Source organism: Homalodisca vitripennis, chromosome 2 (genome assembly GCF_021130785.1).
Source record: "Homalodisca vitripennis isolate AUS2020 chromosome 2, UT_GWSS_2.1, whole genome shotgun sequence".
Lineage (NCBI taxonomy): Eukaryota > Metazoa > Arthropoda > Insecta > Hemiptera > Cicadellidae > Homalodisca > Homalodisca vitripennis.
The window spans coordinates 187,425,338-187,446,332 of record NC_060208.1 but is presented as its reverse complement, the minus strand read 5'-3'; the positions used below and the strand labels follow the sequence as shown (position 1 = coordinate 187,446,332).

General features: G+C 32.6%; 1 protein-coding gene across 3 annotated transcripts in view; it reads right to left on the bottom strand.

Moving 5' to 3' along the window:
• Nucleotides 1-7,476: 7,476 nt before the first annotated feature.
• Nucleotides 7,477-20,995, bottom strand: part of LOC124355157 (basigin) — a 49,677-nt gene continuing 36,158 nt past the window's right edge. For 2 of the 3 annotated variants that reach the window (XM_046806147.1, XM_046806148.1), the window contains exons 6-8: nt 19,353-19,544; nt 16,903-17,038; nt 7,477-9,440 (exon numbers count right to left, since the gene is read on the bottom strand). In XM_046806147.1, coding sequence (XP_046662103.1) covers nt 9,392-9,440; nt 16,903-17,038; nt 19,353-19,544 — 377 coding nt within the window. In that variant the 3' untranslated portion in view covers nt 7,477-9,391. Of the gene's footprint in view, nt 9,441-16,869; nt 17,039-19,352; nt 19,545-20,995 lie in introns of all 3 variants that reach the window. The other variant, XM_046806149.1, reaches the window with a different exon arrangement.

Genomic DNA, 20,995 nt, shown 5'->3' with positions numbered 1-20,995 from the left:
TCATAATGTCTTTTAAAGTTCACAGTAAGTCAAATAAAGTTTGTTATTTCTAATAATGTAGTGTTTTCAGGTCCCCAGTAAGATAGACTCTAAAAAAATATTGGCCTCCGGATAATACTAAAGTGCCGAAATATATGTAATCTCCTAAACACTCAACTTTATATTGTTTTCAGATGTAATGCAATACAAAACAAAATATTTATAGAAACTATGTTACAAAAACAGCAATTTAATATTAATATTTCCCTATTTATCTTTTCTGTAAGTTACAAATAGAATGGTAGTTGCCAAGAAGCAGTATATGTACCGCCCACCGATTCGCCGTGTGTAGTGCAAGCAACGTATATTTATTTTGAATTGTGATATCCCGATATATAGGTTGGAGGATGGGACAATAACCTTATAAGTAATATTCAGATAAAATGAGGATTTTTGTATTTTAGTACACCACATACATTCACAATTTAGGTAATTCAAATTCATTTTCTAACAATGTTTAATTACATAACATCCAGAATAAACTGCTCGCGCGCGCGCGCGCGCGCGCGCACACACACACACACACACACACACACACACACACACACACACACACACACACACACACACACACACACACACACACACACACACACACATATTACGTGATCTGGGACGACGTGATCTGAGGTAAGGAAAATACCGATCAGAAATTTCCTGGCCATCAGTGCGGACTTCACACCAACATTTCTGGCGAAATAAGAACAACATACCTCCTCCTCCGTAGACTAATGGTTAGTCTCGGCTCTCTAACTGAGAGATCTCGGGTTCAATTCCCGGTTAGGCCCCATCATGTACAGTCACGATAATTAGTGAACTATGCTAATAAAAACAGTGAACATCGAACCCGGCACAGCTAACGCTGAGGTTTTAAAAAAAGAAGAAAATCCCGCGAGATGGTACCCAAATTTAAGCTAAGTGAGCGCTTAAGGTTATCTTGAACTGTTGATATTTATAATACGTACGTACGTATAGTCTAATACAAAAATTAGAGAGGGACTTCTTAGTGCCAAATATTTGTGTTGTATATTCAACTTCGAATCAACCCGTTTATGTTACATTGTAGTGAGTTAGTTTATTTTTGTATATTAACGCATACTACCATGGTAGCAGGTCACAGAAACGTAATAACTCAACTCGTTATATTGGGATATTAGCAAACAACAGTATTTCCCGTCTCTAGCGGCTATTAGAAACTACCGCACACGATTTAAATTTTGATTCAATCACTTTGGAACAATAATGTCAAACTGAATTACGTTATAGATCTTTCAGATTATTATAGTGAAGCTATAGTTTTATGTAAGAGAAATATATGCATTCTAAATTATATAAAATAATACAACATTCTTTATACTAAGTTTGGACAGTTACAATTACTTAACAGGGTAAATAAACATGTCTGGCAGCATTTAAATCGTTCTAATTGATGATTAGATATTATCGATCACTTGGGTGTTGGACGCTTATTATAATGCAGCCCATGCAGAGTGGTGGAGAGGGTAACTGATTTAAAACTTTGACTGTCTGTACTGAACTACCGCTTTTACAGAATAGACAACTAGAGCGAACTGTACTTACACTGTTCTCACTTGACTTAAATTACAACAGGATTACTAGTGATGGGAGAATCGAATACTTAAAAGAATCGAATCAAATACTTGTATTTGAATACTTTTGCTCAGCTGAGTGTTTCTAACAGACAGGTCTAGACCTGTCTTACTTCTTTCCCGCAATCTATTGTTCCTTGGTTATTTCACTTGTTTGTCACGAATTCACCTATGTATTCGAATAATAACTATGCAAATATGCACACTTGTCATTAATATTTATTTTATTTACTTAGATGCATGTTCAAAGGTTGAAAAAATAACCTCAGGTTTTAAATCTACTGTTTAAATAATCAATCAGCTGTTTAAATAATCAAAGCCTTGACTGTTTAGGACACAATCTTATCTCCAAAAAACTTGCAGCCTTGGGAGTAAAAGGCTTAGAAAACAAGTGGTTTAATAGCTACCTAAAAGGAAGATCACAAGTTGTGGAGATTAAGCATATAACATCTAACCTCACTAGCATGTTCAGATCACACCCTAAACCAATTACAAGAGGAATCCCATATCTGTACTGGGATCCATTCTGTTCATTCTGCTAACGATCTCCCAGCTCTTATTCAAAACAACAGTATCAGCTGCATAATGTACACAGATGATACAACTCTCCTTTTAAGAAATGGCTCAGCTGAAGAATTGTATTATCACTCTGTTTATTCTCTACAAAATGCCATCGCCCACAGCAAATTAAATGACTAGGCGATAAATCCTGACAAAACTACACAAGTGCACTTTAGCAAGAAAAAAGTCCAACCTGCAAGCATCCCCAATATCAGTACTTAATCAGACTAGGTTTTTAGTTGTAACTCTAGACAGCGGCCTCACCTGGACAGGCACATAAACAACATTTGCAGAAAGATCAGTACAGGTATCTACGTGGTTAAACGTATCAAATGGGTTGGCACTCTGGAAGTGGTAAAAGTAGCCTACTATGCATTAGTAGTCTCACATTAGATACAACCACATAATCTGGGAAACCTCGTTAGGGAACCTTAAGAGAGTGCTTGTACTACAAAAGAAGGCAGTCAGGACTCTTGCAAACCTTGAGCCGCTGCAAAGCTGCCGACAGGCCTACTTACAGTACCTGCACTCTTCATCTATGAAGCGATCTTACACGTAGACAAATTACACCTGCAGACTCACATGGACATCCACAATTACCCCACACGCCAAGCCTCAAGGCTTACCCTTCCGCAACACAGAACAGCCCTCTTCGAAAAAAACCATCATACATAGGCCGAAAATTTAATAACCTCCTTCCAGACTTCCTCCGAAACCTGACAGGCGACAGACTGTAGAACTCACTTAGAGAATTTCTGCTTAAGAAACCTGTCTACACTACAGAGGAGTTTCTGGAATCTGCAAATGCAAGAACTACAGTACATGACCTTCAACATTTAAACAACTTTTAACTCACAACCATTATATTACAATTGTATTATAATAACTTTGTACTATAATCTGACAAAGTACTGTTCTTAATGATCATGTAATAAAGATACTTTGACTTAATACTTTTATGTTAAATCATTTCAGACCAAGTTCGAGTTTTTTTGACAAAAGGCAGATGTATGTAATGGTAAATACTCCTATGTCTTCAAATTTTGAGATTAGATACATTTTAATGCAAAATAAATTCACCTTTTCAATAAAAGCAAGTAATTTGTTTTTAATTTTAGTGCCAAAAAATCTCTTAAACTATTTAAAATTTTACACAAAAGTTTTAAAAGTAATTACACATATTTATATTTAAAATGGGCTTAATTTAAAATCAAGGATATATGTATATTTTCTGTAGCCTATATAATTTTTTACATAGGAATTGAGAAATGTATGAAGAAAAAAATAAACCGCTAAAGCCACCTTTTTATGAATTTTGGTTATTTTGCCTACCAGTAATCAAAGAATTTACGAGGAAACTTACCAAATTATAATAATCAAAGAACCTAAATCAATGACATTTGTAAAGAAAGAATGACTGAGATCTACAGATATTACAAATAGTAAGGCCAAAGGCATCAGCTAATTCCTTCCTTCATCCCAATCAAAAAGAACCCTTAGCCGACTATAAATTAATTTTTCAGCTTAGTTTGCACTTACATACCGTTAATGTATGTGTCTAGTACTGCTGGAATGCATCTGTGTTCCTACAGTGGAGTTCCCATTTTTAGTGCTGAGTATAAGATGTGTCTGATTTAATTATGCACAATTTTTCTGTAGTCAAGTATGCTCTTGCTGTGAATGTCACAATATTTTTGACATTTTTAAATTTTACGTGCAGATCTTAAAATTAATATTTTAATTCAAACATTACAGGAGGGTCACTCAGAAAGTTTTGAGATATATGTACTGACAGACAGTGCATACTATAACAATCTTATCTGATTGTGCGAGTGTCTGTCAATACCTGACAGAAACTTGTGTTCATCAGTGTACTTGTACAGTATTGTCTGTTTGGAAAGATCAATTTCGTGAAGTTTTAAGGGTTTAATTTTGCACCACAAAAATGACACCTCACACTACTGCAAAACTTGAATCCGAGTTTTTGGCAGAAAACTGCATCAAAACAATGAAGTTATCCCCTTATTCTCCCGATCTTGCTATGTGTGACTCTTCGTTATTCTTCAATCTGAAGAAACACACAGTCACCACTTTTCTGCTAAAGCTGAAATTTATGATGATTAAAAAATATTTTTTCTCCATTCCAAAAATTGAGTGGTTGGGTGTTCTTAACGAGTGGAAAATCCGATTTCAAAAATGCATTGACGCTGGAGGGAATTATTTTGAACATGCCTATCATTTAGTAAGTCTAGTACAAAACTGGTAGGCTACGTATATGTCAAAACTTTCAGAGTGACCCTTTTATCTTAGGTTTTGTTTCAGTTTTTGTTAACATAAATATCAGTAGTGAAAACATACATAATGCATAAAATACTTACACATCTTTATTACCCTTCGTGTCTTCTTTTTTTATAAAAAAATATTGAATTCTGACAAAAATTCAATGAAACCTAATTTGTTAGCATATATTTTAGAGGAAAAATAAGTTTGCACATCATTACTGCAAAAAATCTACACTAAACATATTTGCATTTATTTTACAATCTCTCCTTTGAACACAGCACCTGTCCATTGATCATTATATAAAAATGTGCTTCATTTAAATGTATTACATTTACATCAAAACATAAATTTTCTAAAAATTAATATTAAAAGCGAGTTTGAAAAATCCTTTACTTTAAGTGGTTCTATTACTTCATTCTATTACAATTAAAACAAAAATAACACGTTTGTGAAATTCTGTTAAAGTTATGAATAAATAAACCATCAACCCACCAGACGATGACAGTACCATATCAAATATATTAACCAACGAATATTAACAAAGTTGGTTTTCAGTACTCTTTTATACTTTAGAAAAAACTCCCTTCTGGCGCAAACGGAAGATAGATAGATGTCACATGTACAGTCATCTTGAAATGCTAAATTGAAGATACAATTTTAGTTTAGATGTTTAAGTTGCAGAAAACTGATGGGAAGATAACTTTCAATGCTGAAATGTTAATATAATCATAGCACTTTCAAACATTTAGAAACTATTTAATATTAAAATGCTACAAGACCGTTTTAAACTTGTACATTTTTTTTAACCGGGAATTGATTTAGGTACAATTAAAATTAGATACAACCCGAATTTATGTTTGTAAACGTATTTACTTATGCCAGTTCAAATTGGATTCATATAAAACTTTGAACAAAATTTAAACTGCTTGATAATGTTATGAAAACTGTTGGTTTTGAATTATTGTTGTTTTTCAGTATAAGGGAAGATTTTATTCATCCCTTTTCCTTTAACACCCTTCAATTTTGTCTTTTTTCTGCTCAGCAGCATGTTTGGCCAACGGCTTCTCCTCGTCTTTATGAATCTGTGCCCTGTCATTCTGACTTAAAAATGATTAATGTTTTCTATGTATCAAAATTGTTACACAATTTACAATTAAATTATGTAATTCCATTCTTAGAGCCATAATTTAGTTTGCCAATGATTGGATATGTTAACCCTTTGAAGGCCAGGCCATAAGTTCTGTTTTACTTCTACACAACCCAGTCATTAAATCCAGTTTACTTGTCAAAAGGGCCAGCCTTAAAACGGCACTTTTGATACACTCCTGCATAAACTGGAGTAACTCATCTATAAGTAGTAGTATCTTAATATTTTGTTTACTTAGTATTTTATTTTAAACATACCAATATTTTAAAATATAATGACTCATTTTTAATTTTTTTCCTTTCAAATGTATTAATATTTTTGTATTATTTGTAACTTTTTTATAATTGGGTGTTAAAAAGCTGGGATGAAAAATATTTCAAGGAAACCATTATCATTGGAAGAAAGTATACATATCTTTACACAAATAAAAAAATCATGTGAATACCTTAAAAATAAATATTATTTTATATAAAAGATAAATATTTTTTTGAAAAACACCTTCTGAATTGCGTTTTTCTACTGAACCCAAAAATTAAAATAATTATAATAATTTCTAAGGATATCTATTTATGTTTCAATTGATACTGTATTACAAAGTAAAAATAACATGTAAGGGAATAATGTAACCACATGAAGGATGCCGATATATCAGCAGAATGCTGTTTTACAACTGATTTTGCGGTGCTGAGAACTCGGCTCACAGGCATTTCAAAAATATAATTTCAGAGCTGGTATCTATTGGCCTGTGGCCGTCAAACGGTTAAACCATTAGAAATTTGTGAAATATATCTCTAGATGCTTTAAGCATAATATCTGGAGAGGAAAGTAAGACATCGTGGGCAACTTTGATAATTTTATTAACCCTCCGACTGATAATAAGAAACTCCCAGAGTGATACATTGATTTTTGTCTTTGCACAACATATTTTTCATACATTTTTAAAAAATATGTGCTACATGATAAGTGTTATATATAATTTTTGGTTACAAACCAGATAAAAATATAAAATAATAAAAAGATGCAGTTACTAGAGTAGTTTTTTTATTTGTACATAAATTCAAAATGTGTATTGTAATTTTTTTGTTCTATATGTTTCACTCTATGTAACTTTCACATGACAAGACAGTAAGATACTGTAAATGTACAAAAAAAAAACAACAGTTTTGTTGTGAACAAAAATATTATAACGTACACACACACACTTACTTACAACACGAACGTTTTTTGATGAAATATAAAGTGTGTACTACTTTTTTTTGTTAGTATGTGTATCCGTATTGATGTTTGATGAATTATTTGGGCAAGAAGAATATCATATAATGATGAATTGTTTTCACTGTCACTATCAATTTTCACAACCCAACTTCACATTCCATTGGTTTATAATCATCCAGACTACCTGACAACAAAACTGACAAAAGTATTATCATGTACTTTATTTGCCGATATGTCACTTTCATCATCAGAACTAATATTTCCATCATCCAATAGTTCACGTATATATCACTTGAACAACGAGGATCGCCCATTTCATAAAAAATAATAACAATCAACTATAAACAACATCTGTGCTGTTGGTCATCAGTCGAAGGGTTACTTGTGTGTGATTATACAGTAAATTTTGGTTGTGTTTTATATTTGAAGCTACATTTGTAAATAAAACATATATGTACATATAATTAAACATAACCTCCTTAAATTTCATATTATCGAGCCTTTAATGAATTATTTTCAATCATTGTTAAAAAAAGTAATAAAGAATTTAGCTGTGTTTTCTTCCAACGTAACATTCATGCAGCCTTACCGTGACAGGAGTTTAAATGAATTAGTCTCAAATGGTAACTAACTTTAATAGGTAATTTATTTATAATGTTAGGTCACACAGTATACATTATCTACATAGCTTGAATAAATTGATATTTATATTACTTTTAAGTACAATGTACTTATAATAACACAATTAAAAAAAGACATGATACAATGTGTACAGAAATAACATCCCGTATGTAAGATTTTGTATAAACTTTAACAATACTATAACCCTAAGGCAATAACAATAACAAATACGAAACCTTGCTTGGATTCGAGCAGATGAAAGTAAACTATGATGTGGGACAACAATGAACATCAAGAGGTCCAGAACATCATTATGATGTTACATTATTACATATGTGAATGTCACATACAACAGGACTTTTTACACCAGGAGCAATGGCAAGGTTAGTAAAACTGTAAAATTTAAAATATGGTAAGATTTTAAACAAATGATTTTAAAAAGCACAAAGAACCTCTTTCATTTTCATTGTTTCAAATTGTACAGAGAAAGAATCAAATCAGTGAATTCACGTATGTTTTGTTAGAGAAATAACGTATGAGTTATAATTTACCCCACATTATTATTAATCACATGAAAACCCGAAAAGCTTTATGATTCTTTTATTCACTCTAGTCTTTTATCTATAAACTTAATATTATATAAACACGTAGATTTTATAATACCAAAGGTTTGAATCTATTCAAATTAAAAGGTACCTGTACACACGTCATTTGTTTCTTAATAATTGCAAAGTGTCCACATACATATATACTAGACTTTCACATTAAAATTGTGAACTAGGCTGTTTAATATTTAATAGTTTGTGCCTGGTTGAACAAGGCTTCAGTTATTTCTATCCCAAATAATATATCTTAAACCTACACAAAATATAATAAATTAATTTTGTGTTAGTAATAGGAAATGTATTTTGGTAGTTATTTCTAGCATAGATAATTGTACAAAGGATTACACTTTCTGCTATACCATCAGGAAGACTTTAGACACAATAAAAAGTCAAATAAGGTAAACATTTTTGTACTGATGGTAAAATGTAATATATGAAATCTAATATTTCGACTAAAAGTTAACAGCTAGTGATCCAACAAACATAAACTAATATTTTTGTTTTCGATGTAGATTTTAAAAACTATGCAATAAAACATTGTGACCAAAAGTTAAAAAATATAATGTTCAATAAACCACAATATTAAAATAAAATAAATTATATAAATAATAACAAAAATATAAAACAAGTTTCTATGCTCAGAAAGAATGTGAATACCAACTCACTTCATGCTGTTGGGAATGGTGTCGGGGAATTGGTCCGAAAGATACAAATACAAACAAGGCATCGTAAATAGTTGTTTAAAGTGCTCTCTGTCTATTGCTGTATATACACATCACTTGAAGCGGCTACATACAAAGTGTGTGAGCTACCAACTCTAGAGACGAACAGAGGGGAAAAGGGAGTAGGTAATATGATCTGTAAAAACAGTAACTGTACAGTTTGGTATTAAAGCTTAGAATTAAATTTAGGCTACAAAGAAAACCACATTTAACATACAATTCGGTTTAAAAAATTAAAGATACGATTCGTCCGAACTTCTTTAACAATAAATAGTTGAAACCGTCAACAATCCTAGTGGCAAATAAATTTTTGAAGTCGCCGACGATAAGACTGGATACAAAAATAAATTGTAATAAGGATCAACAATACTTCTACATTACCTCACACAGCAGCACGTGGGTAACACGATTTATCATACACTCAGATAATGTTTTTCAATTAAAATGAATGATTGTGAATGAGAATGTCTAGTTCCGATTTGATAACATATATTAGACAAATAACTGAACGCTCGTAGCACAACAGGCACTCGCACATACATGAGGTGATGAAAGCTTGTCCGCGTGATACAAGTGGTGGTGTGCTTCTTACTTTCTGTGCCGGACAGAGTCCTTTCCGTGGTCAGGTGTGTTTTTCCTGCAAACAAATCATGCCATTACTAATTCTCTTTTTCTGTACACAGAAACATTGATAATATTGTTAAATTTGTATATAGCTATAAAGCTATATGGATTTCTTCTTCTCTTCCTCTCAACAAAATTATTTAATTTGAATACAATATAAAAGTGACCTCATGATCGGGATTGCACCTTTATAGAATTTTAAAAATCCTTTTATTTTTACATATACATTTTTAACACTTTTAGGACCAGCTGTTGATATATTGACGGCAAGTAATCTGTTCCAAACAAGCCATCAATATATCAATGGTGGAATATTTTTTTATTTCCTCTACTTTTTTGGGGAATGTATCAGTGAAAACTGAATGGCAGTTTATTTACAACAACTACATATAACACCATTTTTGCCTTTGACTGCATTAAATATATTTTTAAAGGGATGTCAAACAATGATTGTAATTATGACACTGATACAGCATTAGCTGATTCTAGAACGTTTTTGTTTCTGTATATTATAATACACATACATTATACAAGGTTATCATAAAAGAATGGTGCGGTTTCAGTAATTTGTAGGAAGGAAGGTAGTAGGGACAATTTTTAGATGTTATATTGTTATCTCTGAAAGCCTCCAACCCAAAAGTTTGTTTATAAGCTGTTATAACCTCAAAATCAGTTCTTGTATTGTTGCGGTGAATTTAGTGAGTTACTATGATCCCTGATAAAGATAAAATAAATTGTGTTTTACTGTTGGCTGAATTAAAATCCGTAATTTTAGTTGAACGTGCGTTACTACGTGAATTTTGAAGCGATCCACGAAACAAAAATAACATAACACGTTGGTTTAAATAATAATAAGAAACTGAATCAGTTAAGAAACAGAAACCAACCGACAGACTAGGTGTACCAGACGAAACGTTTGAACTAATTAAACAATTGGAAATTAGAAGTCCTTGGAAGTCCATCCCTCATCGAAGAGTTGACAGTTCACAAAGTTTTACATAAAAAACTCAAATGACACGTTTATAAGATCCAGATACTGCAACAATTGAAACCCAATTATTGTGTAAACCATTACAATTTTGCTGTTGAAATGTTGGGCAGAATATGTGAAAATGAATCATTTTTAGATGATATAATTTTTACAGACAAAGTTACTTTCCATGTGAATGAATCTGTTAACAGACACAATTCACGGATATGGGACTCTGAAAACCCACACGTACTTGTTGGGAAACAACATGATTCGCCTATAGTTAATGTTTGGTGTGGTGTGATGAAAAATTGCATAATAGGGCCTTTCTTCTCTGCTGAAAAAACAATTAATGGAGTTGTGTCTTGACATGTTAACTAATTATTGCTTTCCTCAGCTAGATGAACTCAGAAACATTCATTCACCAACTTCATTTCTAACAAGATGGTGCTTCCCCACACTTCAGTGCATTGGTCACGGACACTTTGAACGAAAAATTTATGGATCGTTGGATAGGCTGGCAAAGACCTATGCTATGGCCTACAAGGAGTCCAGATCTGACACCTTGTGATTATTTCTTGTGGGGGTACATCAAAAGCGTTGTTCATTCACAAAAAATTCACGACCTGAACCACTTAAAACACAGGATTAATAAAGCAATGCCAACCATAACAGAAGAAATGTTAACGAATTTTTGGAGAAAAGTTGAGTATCGTTTGTATATTTATTAAGCGACCAAGGGCGCACATATTAAAATTTATTAATTATGTAAAAAAAATGGTTTGAGATGAAAAATTATATGAATAAATACATTAACTGTAAGTAATCGGGGTTTTCTTTAAAAACATGTTCAAGACTGCACCATTATTTTATGATAAACCTGTACATTATTATAATATGATACAATTATATTACATATTATTGTAATCATAATATACACACATGTATAGACCTATATGTATATATATACATTAAATAAATAAATAAATATACATATACACACTGCACATATATCCGAAGAAGAAATTAATCATGGCTCGGATACCATGTATGAATTTACCGGTCTTGTCACATGGAACCATAACAGAAGAGTAGGGAGGCTAGACTTAATACAGAGATACTGTGTTTCAACAAGAAGTTTTGAAAACCAGGAGGGGAAAATGCACTAAAATATTGTTCTGAGAAAGCTGCCGATATTTAGTTTGCATGTTTATGCCATACTGTATCACATAGAACTTCTAAGTAGTACTCTTTAGACTATCAAATCTGACCTTCAGGTGCATAATTATGATGAACAACTACACTGTAGTCAAAAACACAGTCAGCTTGACCTTGGTTTCCATTTTAACTAGATGTGGATTTATGGATAGGGTGATGTTAATGACAAATATTTAATCCATGATGAAATGCAAACTAATTAGCTTCTTAGAGACTGAAACAAAATTATCTAAATGCATGGACTGGTTAAAATAACAGGGTGACCAATTCAATGCAGACATCATTGATCCACAAAATACAGAATATTGCCATGATGAAAGTTTACATCTCAATGAAACAAAAAATACCGACTATTTTCATGTTTAATAAACTATTTCTACTAATAAATAGTCTCACTTTTTCTCAAAGTAATATAGTGTTATTATTATTCATCTATTCACTTAACCAATGTGAGTTAGGTTCCTATAATGACAGGTAATCAAAATGTTATTGCAATTGTTAATGGAAACACACTCTAGTAAGTACTGTTATTCATAACGATACACATCTCATTAAATTATACTATTGCCATTATTTATATTATACTACTGAAATAAACTAAACAAAATCAGACAAAGCCACTGGGTGGGCATATAATTTTACTAAAGGAATAATCAAATAAATAAGAAACAAAAATGGAACCTACTAGTACAACTGCTTAAAAATCACTATTAAATATTTCACAAATCTTACCTTCACACACACAATACTTTAAAAGTAAACAATAATTGATAAATTGTACAGTAAATGGTTAAAATATAAATCTTAATATAATACATGCATCATTAGTTTTTTCTTTTAGACTAAAAGCAACCTGTTACAGAACGCAGTTAGGTATGAGAGAATCAAAGCTAAACTGAATCTGTAACAAAAATACCAAAAAAGCTATTTGGCAGCGTAAACCACTGATGTTCTGCATGACTAAGCTGCACAGCGCTAACCAGTTTGAGGTAAACTCACCAATTTTATTGCATCAAAGGTTTACTAAAAAGAATGCAAACTATTATTTGTAAGTAATTTTGTTATATATTTTCAAAGTTTTTTGGATTCACTTCAACATGCCTAAACAACCTAAATGGCATTTGTTTATTATAAATTTCTTGAACACACAAACATTTCTTACTAAACTTGTTCGGTTGAAATACATGTTTGTCCGAAAAGTATCTAACCTCCCTTTGCTGAACAATTGTCGCGTCATCAACCATCTCGGACCAAATATTGTGGTCAAGGACCTTATGAGGTTGTCAGTGAATGACAGCACTCCATTTCATATTTTATTACATGTATTTGCATCTAAACGTCTTGAGTAAAGTTTGGATTCAGTTTTTCCAGAAACTTAGTTTTTCTGCTTCATACAAATCTATTACATACAAAACAAAATTTTAATGGCACAATCAGTGCCTTTACTGATGATGTTGCTTATTTATATTCAGATAGATGTAGGAATAACTTATGGGAAAAAATAAATAATGATCTGATACTGTTAAGAGCCTGGTCTAATAAGAATAAAATGTTAATAAATGTAAATAAGACTAAGTTTGTCAATTTTTATTTTAAGGGATTTATTTTTAATGTGCCTGTGAAGTATTATAAAGAAACTTGTACAACCTTTATTACATGTAAATGTATAGAATTAGAAGAGGTGAATTTTTTAGGTGTATATTTTGACCAGAAAATAAATTTGAAAAAAATATATCTTTCGTCCAAAATCAACTTAGAAGTAATGTTAGGCAGTTTTATTTTTTGAGAAATTTTTGTGACGAAAAGCTGTTACGTACTCTGTATTATGCACTAATTTAATATAGATTACAGTACGGTATTGTATGCTGGGGAGCAGCTCCAAAAACAAAAATAGACGATATTAAGAGTAACGCACAACACTTTTGTACGTTTCATCTTAAGGAAAATAAGGCGAGACTCTTCTTAGCCTCTTTGCCAACAATTAAAAACTTTTCCCATACAATATATTTTTATTTATAAAATATTAAGATTATTTTTGATAAGAAGTGGAAATAGAAATAATATTGAACAGCAAAAACAATACGTCACAAGAAGTTTGCAAAGAGGTCTTATCCAAAAACCCAAAGTTAATAAACTAGCTTTCAGGCGTTCGTTTTCCTACATTAGTCCAAATTTGTTTAAATTGTTAATAAAATTAAAACCTTAAATTCTTTTTGCAATGCTATAACTAATTGGATACTTAGTCAAACTGAACAGATAGATATCATACACAACAGACTAGTCTAAAATATTCTTAGCTGAATTCTTTCTTTTTCTTATCTGCAAACTAAAATTTGTCCCCTTTATAAACAGTTCTTTTATTTTAATGTACTTCTCTTTTAATTAGTAACCAATATAAAAAAACATTTTGTAGAATCTTAATATTATTTCCATTAGCCAAAAATGTCAAGATAATATTGTCATTATATAAATTGTATTTTGTAAAATAGATGATTTAAAGTCTTCAATACATTATCTTATGTATATTTAAACATTGACTAGTATGTAAAAATAAGACTGACTGCAGTTTAAATTGATAAGTTTTGCTCTTACCAACGTTAATGTATTTTTCTTTTAAGGTTAATTTTAGTTAAATGTAGTGAGAAACTTTCAATACTACCACAGTGATCTGCAACATCAAGTCCTTATCAGAGAAGACCACTGTAGTTATCAGACCTTTCCTTGTCTATTGTTTAGTTTTATCTAACCATGCAACTTGTTAATGTGGTTAGATTATATTCCATAATAATCTTGTTTGTAAAGTCTGTATTTTTTTCAGAATAAATCTCATTACTTCATTTCATTATGCAAAAAGCATTTGGTGATTAATCTGGGTGATACCGAAATGAAAGAGTGGTTTAAATGATTCAAAAATGTCAACATTTTAATGGAGAGTGAAGTATGATCTTGCAGATCTACAACAGCAAGAAATCCTTTGAAAACTGAACATGTCTTTGAGGCAATCAATTAAAACCGTTGATTGACTGTAAGGATTTCAAAGATCTCAAAATTTGCAAATTATGAAATTTAACATAAAGATTTGAAAATGAACCAGTCTCCTGCACAATTAGTTTCTCAGCTGTTAAGAGACAATAAAAAACTTACCAAATTAATATTAGACAAGTCATTCTGAATACTGTAAATAACGATGGGGATGTGTAAAAAAGTTATTACTGGTGATGAGATATGTGTTGATGAGTCAGTGGACTCTTGAAGAGCAACGGCCAAAAAAACAAGGCAAAGTCAAAGCAATGCTGATGTTCAGGACGGAATCACCAAGGGTCCACAAAATATTATCTTGATGTACTAAGTCGCTATGAAATCCAATGCAGTGTGAAGAAAATGACCTGATCTGTGGGTAGGTTATTATCAGATTATGTTCCATGACACAGTGCCAGCTCATTCATCAAACATTATTCTGATTCAGCATTTGTTAGCGAAACAGAATCTCATACAGGTTAGACAACCTCCCTACAGTCCTGACATAGTTCCATGTGATTTCTGTTTGTTCAAAAAATTTTTAATTCCTCTGAAGGGAAAAGATGTGGGAAGATCACTGGATGGTGATTATTCCTTGTGGAGTAAAATAGATTGAAAGGGACCAGATCACGGTTGGCACCAAGTGAATCATGTTCATGTCAAAAGTCAAGGTTGGATATTTTTTCAGACAAATCTCATGTATTATTGTTTCAACAGTATACAATACAAAAATATATCTCATATTCATCAATCAATCCCTGAGCTATTACTAACATTGCTTCAAATTCCTAAGATTTTAAACAGCAATAAATTCCTCTGAAACCTTTACAACAATAGTAAATGCTAGTTATATTTTAACAGCAACAAATTTCCATTTATAGCATCTTTCTCAGTTTATTGAATTTTCCTTATCACGTAGCCTATGTTCCAAAAATACCTGCACATTATCATCAAATATTGTTTATAAGTTTCTTAAATTTTAGACCCATCAGTAACGATGTTCCACTTGAATCAATGTTTTTAATGAAAAACATTTTGTTCACATAATTAGTATTGTGAATTCAGCACTCAATTCCACTAAAAGTTATAGTTATGTACTGATGCTGACCAAATGGCAAGAAGAACTGTCAAAACTGTCTAAGTGGAGATGTGATGGGTTGTTAAAGAAATGTAATTCTGGATTCAAACATTTTTGCCAGGATTTTTTATCATGAATTCAGTTCTAATAGTAATAAAAATAGCCATATTTATAACATTTTTACTACAATTTCAAATTTTATTTAAATTCTTTTCTAATGGGTTGTACTGAAGGCATACACGTGTTTATATTCATCAGTGGTCATACTTTTTAAACCAACAGTCAAAAATAGTGTTATGTTAGTTTAGTACGTTGGTTTTTGATTCTACCAATTCTTGTAACACTTTCGGGTTCATCTGTTGTGTTAAATTTTCTTCCACGAGGGATTTTATAATTACTTACTGACTCAAGGTAAATAATATGTAAGTACAGAATCTAAAATTTCTGAAATAGACTAATGATTTGGTTTAGTTTAAGAGCAAGTACCAGATGTAACTGCACTTATAAATAATTCTCACTTTCATCAAATTTAAAATCGGTAATGAATGGTGATTACAAAATTGAACATTGCATTTATCTTAACTTATTAACTGGCACCAACACAATTTTTTAGCTCAACTTAACACAACTGCACTCATTGAAGTAAGCCTTAAGCACAAACCCTTTTACAGGCATTATAGATGAGTATTACTGAAGACCGCCATAAAATATACTGTTGTCAAACTGAATGCTTGTGACACTATAAATTAACTTGTCTTCATAACATTCTCAACAAATATAACAAACAATGGCTCTATTTAACACCTTCACTGCTGGTCTATTAAACTGGGCTCTAGGACATCTGTCGCAGTAAACTTGTTAAAGCAAAACTATGGCTGCATTCTGGTATTGTGTGATGAAACAAAACAAAAATAGCAATGAAGAAACCAACAGTACAATTTACATTGGCTGCCAACTTTTCTTGCTTTATAAATACTGAGTGTTTAAAAAGCTTTACTGGCTTATTTACAACAACCACAATCAATTAATTATAAACACTATTAGCAGAGCTTTTCAAAGCTTCAATCCTTGTTGTAACCTATAGAAAATTATAGGTGACATATTTAAGTTAAAAACGATGCATTTTGCAGAGCAAGGCAACCAGTCAACTTGGCTCACACTAGAGTGAGAGACGGAGAGAGAGAGACTCACTGTTCAGGGCTCTGGTCGGTGTCACTCTCCTCAAGCTCAGCTTTGTTTCGCTTCTTCTCGTAAATGAAGATAACGGCGCAAAGAACAATCACCTCGGCACAGATTCCCAGGAAAGGCCAGAGAGCGGCATACTTGTCTATAACAATAAACATTATCTTTGAACTAAGTTTATTGATATACAGTTGTGGCTGCTTGGTGCAGTAATACAAGTAGTTTATGGAAAGGGGTATTAATTCAAGATATCATGTGTGTATGTGTGTGTTTGTGCGCACGTGCATAAGGTTGTATTCAAAATTGTTCGTGTGATTTTTTGGTACATACTGAGGTCCTAGTTGTATTTAAGGACCTGAGGCAGGATCTCGGAACCAAAAGATCACATTTTTAATTTCAGATTAAAGATATAAATAACTTACAGGTTTTTACGTAGGCTCAAAACCCACTGTTAAAGTTTAAAATTTAGTTGAATTAATCTCTCATGAAAGCACTTGTTTAGTTTTTCTACACGATGGTGTGTACACATAACTTGTCAAGCAGCGTTCAAGGTCCTGTACACAATAAGCTTTCGTCACCACACACACTGTAAACTTTCAGGTTACTGGGTATTTTGTGGTTAACTCTGATTTTTTTACTTCCTCCACTAAATACTTATTTAACATTATGCTCAATACATAGACTTTAGCAGGATTCTGGTGCCCACAATCTACACCATTCATGCAGTTCTCTGTTCTCACTTCCACCTTCATTACCAAAAAGTACAAGTTCTCATATTTAACTTAGCAAAACTATAAAATAATGTATCCACGCTAATGTTTATCATGTAAATTATACAGGGTTTGTCCGGAAAGTAATAGGACTGATTTTCTTTTGCCGAGACTGTACTTCGGAGCGTGCGCGCAACGACTGGATTCGGTAGAGGGTGTTCCTAGCTAACGAACAAGCGGCTGGTCAGTTGTCTCCGAGCACCTGAAGAGTCAGAACAGGCATTTTCAAGTGACGTGTTTTTGTGAGTGAGTGGTGCAAGCTGAAAATGCAGCGTTCGTTAGAGAAGAGGTACACGATTAGATTCAGTGTGAAACTCGGTAAATCTGCGGCAGAGACATTTGATATAATCAAGCAGGCTTACCCAGATGTTGCTTTAGCAAGAAGTGGTGTGTTTCGGTGGCACCAGGCCTTTTTGGAGGGCCGGGAAGAGGTCGCTGATGAAGACCTTGCTGGAAGACCTTCGACTTCGACAAACACCGACAATGTGACTCGTGTGCGCAAAGTTTTGAACTCAAGACTGTCGACTAAGTATTCATTTAATTGCCCAGATGTTACATTTACCGAAATCTGTCGTTCATGAAATTGTGACGGAGCATTTGAACATGCGCAAAGTGTGTGCGAAGATGGTCCCAAAAGTGCTCACTGGCGACCAGAAATTGCGGCTCACACCGTCTTTCTTGTGAATAGCTACCTGACCAAGGCCGGCATCCCAACTCTTCCACAGCCGCCCTACAGCCCAGATGTGGTCCCCCCAGACTTTTTTTGTTTTCTCGCCTAAAAAGGCAAGCATTTTGAGACGACAGAGGAGATATAAGCAGCTTGTACCGCGGCTCTCAAGGCTATTCCGGAGAATGGCTTCTGTGACGCCTTCAATGCTTGGAAATCGCGCTGGCAGCGCTGCATCGACGCAGAAGGAGCCTATCTTGAAAGTTTTTAAAGAATTGTAACGATTTGCTCAATACATTTTTTTTAATTGACTCAGTCCTATTACTTTCCGGACAAACCCTGTATGGATAGAAGACTAAAATATATTTATATATTTAAAATAAATTTGAAATTAGTCCCAAAAGATGATTAGATTGAATAATCAAACAGTTTTTGTTTAATCAACAAACACCATTATAAATTACTTCCATCTGCCATCTTAAAGGATTATAGCACAATATTATGTATATTATTTAATTAATCTATAAATTTTCATTCTTTTTTGTGTACATTGACTTGATATTAAAGTCTATAACATAGAATTATAAGGTTTCGAGTTCATAAACACGATTTTTAACAGCATATGTTACAAGAAATTAGCATGTATACCGATTTATTTGAATATGTTCACAAATAATTTGAGACGATATCAACAAGTTACAAAGCAAATTATGGACATAGAAACAGATGTGACCTACATAGAACTTATAAATTGTAGTTATATTAAAAATAGATGGTGAAATTTTACACATGTACCGACTTTGATAGTATCAGTTTGTAGCATCCAATGCTATAAATTTATGTACAGAAACAGTGAGCACTTGGACTGCCATCTGTGGAGTGACAGGTCAGAAATGAGGGGTGGTAGTTTTGGGCTCTGGGTGTCATGTAAAGTGAAGTTATATAGAAATTTTCCTAAGTGCTACCATGAGGACAATTACAATAAGCTGATATTGTATGCAAGAGACAAAACGTCCAAATACCTTTAACTCTGACAAAGACCTTAGCCTCATTGGGATCAAAAATGGTTGTGGCCACGTTGTGACCAGAGCAAACGATCTCTCCACGATCACTCATTTGCACAGGTTCTAACTCCAGGATGTTGTTCTTAATGCCTTTGTTGGGATCTGTGGATAGCTTCACCCTGCCATCGCTTTGGTCGTAGGTTCGGTTCCCTACAACACACAAAATCTGTATTAAATATGAGCAAACTAATAGTCAATACGTATTGTGTCATTAGTATGTTAACTTAATTACATTTAAACACATAAACCAATATTTAAAACTTTCATTTTTGTGAGGCCTTTCGATAGCAAGGTTATCTTCGTCACACACATTACAAAAGACTTTTGATGAGAAGTCGACAACTAAAGGCACTGAATCCTCAATACTTAGTGCGGTATTATTGGTAACCAAATTGTTGGCCCATTTTTTTTCCAAGCACACTCAGACGGAAATATGTAAAACTTCTTCATCCACTACTTGCCTAATTTATTGTTGAATGTTCCAGATCAAACTATTCCAGAAATGTGCTTTATGCATGATGGGTTGCCAGCCCATTACTCTGAAGTGGTGCTAAAATCTTTAAATGAGGAATATCTTCTAAATTGGAATGGGAGAGGTGAATTAATCAACTACTCACCCATATCTCTGTATTAAATGTGCATGGACTTGTGGGAAAGATTAAAAGACTTGGTTTATGAATCAAGGACAAGAGGACACGATACAACGAATCAGGACTGCTGTTAATCAATAAATGGAGAAGGGGTCTTAGAGTTATAGAACATTCCAGTTCCAGGGTAAACTCTGTTTAGAAAACAACAGATTAAAGTTTGAACATCTGTAAATAAGATAGTTGAATAGCATAATTGTTGGACCAAATTAGTTAGAATCAAGATAATTGGAGGAATAATAATTACTTAAATTACAGTATCTAACAAAGAAATTTTTTTTAAATTAATTCACTGAGAACCTACGGCAAATACAAGAGTTCAAAACACTGTAATGCAATAAAACGTCATGAAAATTACTATTTTGGGTGTAATTTCTTAACTATTCAAGATAAAGCCAATACAAAAACTTTTAGTTTTCAAGAGAGCTGTTGATATGTGTAATAAGGGTCATATCTAATGAATTGGTTAGGTTTTACAAGTTTGAAATATCCTAAATTTGAACTATATGTAAAATTGTAACTGTACTGAAAAGTAACTTTAAAATATTTTTAGAAAGAGTACTTCTTTTAGTAACATTATAAAAATTTGGATTTATTAACATCTTTAACATGGCAATGGTAAAGAAAACTGTGAAACCATACAACTTTGTTTTTCAAAATTACAAGTGAATACAGACTTTTAGAATAAGGTACGGCTCGGCCTTCCTTTATATTTGAAAATCTTTCAAATATGACCTCTCCACCCAAAAGTGCCTTTTTGGGGTATTTTTGAGTGTTAAAAATCTTTCCTGAATTCTTTGGGGTCAAAATATGGGGGTTTTCGTTAAAACATTGAATGTAGGTTTCTCGGTTCAGCCACTATACACCACGGACGGGTAGTCTGCCTCACTCTGAACTGTGTTTAAGTAGCTATTAGAATGGATAATTAATTTTACTCCTTAAGAATACTGTAAC